Here is a 5043-nt window from a genome sequence, read left to right as displayed (position 1 = left end):
AATGAAATAAAAAACAGACACTAATAACAACACATGCATCTTTATATAGTGACTCAACAAAGCTGTTTAGATTTACTTGTTAGATTAAAAAAAATTATTAAATAGTATTAGTTTAAGCTCATTTTCTTCGAAAAGTTAAATATTTTTTTCTTTAAAATATATAAAGAATGGAAGCATATATACCAAAGTATTTACTGTGGCTGTTCCTGAACAGGAGAGGATATAAATGCTCCATTTAAAATTACTTATCTATAGTTTCTGATTTTCTTGTAACATTTACTGGCAGGATGAAAGATGATAAACAATTTTTTTAAGGTAAAGAAACTGAACAATTACGCAATTCATATTTGCACCAATCCCATTTCCACCAATCCCATTTTACTCACAACAATGAGTAAGGTGGAAATTCCGATTAGCATAAGAACATAATAAACTTTAAAGGCAAATTCAGGTTCAAATCCTGACTCCATCATTTAACCTTCTTTAATGTGACTAATGCCTGTACATATTTGCTTAAACATGCATTAAGTCTCCCTGGAAGGACACAAAAGAAACTAACAGCACAGGTTACCACAGGAAACAGCTAAAAGATGAAAACAGCCTAAATGTCCGTTAACTGATAAATGAATAAATAAATTGTGGTATATGCATATGATGAGTATCATTCAACCACAAAAAGGAATGACGTACTGGTATCTACAACATGAATGAACCTCAAAAAGATCATGCCAAGTGAAAGAAACCAGATCAAAATCACATGTAATTCCATTTACAGTCATGCACTGCATAATGATGTTTTGGTCAACGACGGACCACATATAGCAGCAGGGTACTGAAACTTCTGGCCTTCACTTTCTTCATATGTGCAATGGGGATACTAATTTCTATGTCACAGACTGCCTGGAGGATTAAATAAAATCAATTCTAGGTAAAGCAGTCAGCTCAGTGTCTGCACATAGCAAGAGCTTAACAAACGTTACCTTTTGTCAGTGAACATGTGTGTAAGTCAGCTTTGAGGTATAATTTAGCTGACATAATTTAGTTGTAAAGAAGTTCACATATTTTTTTAAAAAATGTGTATTTTATGATTTACTAAAATGAGAACTCCCTAAAAGTCACAAGAAAGGGGGAGTGGGAAGAAAACCCTACATAGACCAAGAGAGGCCTTGTATCTATGGACAAGAGGAAAGGCAAACCTGGAGGGAGGTCCAGAGTCCACAAATTTTTATCTTTATGTACGATTAAAGCACGTAAAATTATATTCCCTAATAACCTATAAAGTATAGTTATGACCACCTGGTGTTCATAACTATTATAAAGCTAGGGGTTCACAGGGTTAATGGAGGACTCATATTTGGTATTAGGAAGGGAGGCTGCTGTGTAGCCCTTAGCAACTGCAGAGCTAGCCCTGGGAATGCAAACAGCCAGCCAATTGGACGTCAGAAACAAAGTTATTGTTTGCAGAGCATCATCACAGCTACCTTGGGATGGTCATGGTTTCCTTCTGCTGTTTTTTAATGATAAACAAATAACAAAAATTTTATTTGGTGTACCCTAAGGTACACACTGATATGTTTTTATATCAACAATATTTCTAGCCTGTTAACATTCAAGAACTAGCTTTTAGGACATATAAATGTTTCAGTTCAAATATAAATTACCTACACTCTTACAGCCAAAACAGTTTCCCTGAAATCTGCTCAGGCAAGAATACTTTATCGATAGAACAGAGATCTTTTGCTACTGTTAAGAACTATGTGGGGTACATTGGTTAGAATAGTGTGTTTTTGTTTTTAAAGTAATTAATATATTCACAGGGTTCTAAAAACCAAACAATTAAAGAAAGAAATCCCACTCCCACTACTGACACCTTCTACTATTACCAACCACTTCCTAACAGGTAATCACTTTTAGGTTTCCTGTGTGTCCTTTCAATTTCTTTATGCATATCGCATATGGGCAAACAAATGTATAGTCTTAATTCTTCCTCTCTCCTTAACAAAGAAAGTATCGTATTATACACACTATTCTGCATTTTCCTTTTTATCATCAACATATCTTTTTTTTTAAAGCTACACAGTTTTCCATTATATAAATAATAATATTTATAAATTAAGCAGTCTCTTATTGATGAACGTTTGGGTTGTTTCTAGTCTTTTGTTATTATAAACAATGTTGTAATGAATAATCTTGTACAGTAGTCCCCCATGTCTCATCCTTGGGGGGATACATTCCAAGATCCCCCAGTGGATGCCTGAAACTGCAGACACTATTGAACCCTATGTATGCTATGTTTTTTCCTATACATACATACATACCTATGATAAAGTTGAATTGATAAATTAGGCACAGTGAGAGATTAACTACTACTAATAAAATACAATTATAACAATATACCGTAATAAAAGTTATGTGTTATAGTTTCTCTCTCTGGAATATTCTGTTTAATATTTTTAGACTGCAGTTGACCACAGATAACTGAAACCACAGAAAGTGAAACTGCAGATAAGGAGTGACTACTGCATCTATAAAATCTACTAAGCCCAGAAGAGGCTTAGTACATCAAAGAGCATGTAAGTTTGTAATTCTGATAAACCCATTCAAAAATATGATGAAAGCTATGGAACTTGATCCCCTCAATAATGAACAGATATACAAAAATTTCACAAACTCTATGAGCCCTCACATGGACTAATTTCTAGAGATACTGACCAGATGATTTAGGAAGGGTCTCAGAACTACATCAAAATTCTGAAAACCTGGAGACTTTACCTTGGTTGATTTCAGCTGCAGAAGGCCCCAAGCTCAAGCTCTTTTTCTGCTGAGCATTTTTGGCAAGAAGTGTGTGCTTGTCATCATTCCCTGTATCCATCTCTGAAATGGTGACAGCCAGGATCCGGCAGAAATTAGCAAGCTGCTGCTGATCGAAATTGGATACTAAAGTACTCAGATTGGGGACTTCATCTAGTCGGATCATTTCCTGTAGGAAGACACAAACAATCCCCATGCTCAATTCACTAAAGACAATGGCTGTGCCTCTCTTTTGCATCCCCCAAAAGTGGGGCTCAGTAGCTGGACCACTTAGGTTCACAACCCAGCTCCACAATTTGAAGCTGTGCAACCTTAGGTAAGTTATGGAACCTTCCTAGTCTTTGCCTCTTTACCTATAAAATGGGACTAACTTACCTCATAGAATTAGTCTGAGCATTAAATTTACCCTTTGAGCACCACTGTTTTCACTCTCTACATTTGTTCTCGTGGTGCATTTTGCCTATTTAAAAAAAGAAATGCCTATCACTCAAGTTCTATAAATCACAAATTACCATTCTTGCTACAGATTTTCTTCTTTTTAAGAACATTTCAAATATAGCTGAAGGCCTCTGTGTATCCTCCACCCAGTTACATTCCCCTTTCTCTCCCAGAGGTTTCTGTTATTTTGAACCCTGTATTTATTATTCCCATGCATGTTTTTATACACATAAATATTTCCATTAAAATACATGGTACTGCTCTGCATGCACAGTGTGAATAACATCATACTACAATTTACTTTTGACTCAACATTTTGAGATTTATCTACACTGATACAAGCAGCTCTAGTGACAAATGACTGTTTTACCCCACAATTTAATCATTCTTCTTTTAATACATATTTAGGTAAACTACAACTTTTCACTATTTAACAGTGTTGCAATGAACACTCTCATAGGTGCTCCTTGTGTACATGTACATGTGACCATTTATCTGGAGAGCAGGAATTTTTATCTTTTTCTTGACTTTAATAAAAATAGTTCCAAAATTTCAAAATTAAGTTTAGTATTTACTGTAAGTTTTAATAGATACCCTATATCAAAGTTACGGAATTTTCCTTCTATTCCTAGCTTTTATTATGAGAATTGAATATTATGAAATGCCCTTTATTTGGTTATATTTTCATTTTTTTCTTCCTTAAAATCTGCAAATGTCATGTACTACATGAACTTTTCTCATTTTGAACCATCCTTGTATTCCTCAGATAATACCTGCTTATCCTTCTTCCTGCTAATTATTTAACTTCCACTGGATTGGGTATTTCTCTTTCATTGCACATATCATATGAACTTGTAATTATCTGTGCCTGCGCCTATATCCCAAATAATCTGACACTGCTTTGAGGGAGAGGTATGTCCTACCTTTTCTCCAGAGCCTCAATGCATAGGATCTGGTAGCGAGGGTATCAGTAAGTGTGCAGTGAACAAGCGAATGATTCTGAGAAGCCTCAAGAATCCCACTCCCCTCTATTTCTGGTAATGGAAGAAGACAGGAGTTTGCTGTGGAGGGGGCATTTGGGAGCAGCTGCTTCCACCTTTGCTTTTCCTTTCACCATTTGTTGTGTAACAAATGTTAGCTATTACTATTACTAGACACTGACTTTCAGCTTACCTGTTCTTCTAGTCCTGTCATAACTCAGTGAATGGGTCCCAAACCAGGTCCCCCCAGCCCACTTCTTTTTAATTTTTATTTAACACTTGACATATACAACATAAATTATACAGCATAACAAAATGAAAGCTGTCTATGCCTCCCCTATTGCATCTCTCTGCTTCTGGTAACCACTATCATGAATTGTTTAATATTGCCTTGCCATTAAAAAAACATTGTTTATCATATAAATGATTTGTTTTTATTTTTGAGCTTTGTAAAAATTATATACTATCTACAGTTTTCTGCAACTGGCTTCTATCAGTCAATCATTTCTATTACTCAGCTATAATGTTGCCTATAGCAACAGTTCATTCATTTCTACTTTGTAATATTCCATTGTGTGAAGAGAGTACATTCATCCCTTCTCCTGTTGATGGATCAGAGACTTGGTTTGTTTTTTGCTCTGAAACAGTGATGTTATGAACATTCTTATGTATCTCTTGATGCACATGTGCAGAAGTTTTGCTGGGGCAGTGGCTTCCAAACTGTTCTAATAATGATCAAGAATAATAACCCAGTAAACATACATGTGGAACACATGAATACATATATAAATATGAAGCAAAAACTTCCTCAAAT

At 35.1% G+C, this 5043-nt stretch overlaps 1 protein-coding gene across 1 annotated transcript in view; it reads right to left on the bottom strand.

Annotated features, from left to right (window-relative positions):
• TRPC4AP (transient receptor potential cation channel, subfamily C, member 4 associated protein) overlaps positions 1 to 5043 on the bottom strand; it is a 112582-nt gene that overhangs the window by 43167 nt on the left and 64372 nt on the right. The window contains exons 5-6 of the mRNA XM_012665710.1: positions 2773 to 3040; positions 196 to 206 (exon numbers count right to left, since the gene is read on the bottom strand). Coding sequence (XP_012521164.1) covers positions 196 to 206; positions 2773 to 3040 — 279 coding nt within the window. The remainder of the gene's footprint in view (positions 1 to 195; positions 207 to 2772; positions 3041 to 5043) is intronic.

Source organism: Propithecus coquereli, unplaced genomic scaffold, assembly GCF_000956105.1.
Source record: "Propithecus coquereli isolate 6110/MARCELLA unplaced genomic scaffold, Pcoq_1.0 Scaffold122, whole genome shotgun sequence".
NCBI lineage: Eukaryota > Metazoa > Chordata > Mammalia > Primates > Indriidae > Propithecus > Propithecus coquereli.
This window is presented reverse-complemented; position numbering and strand designations above follow the sequence as displayed.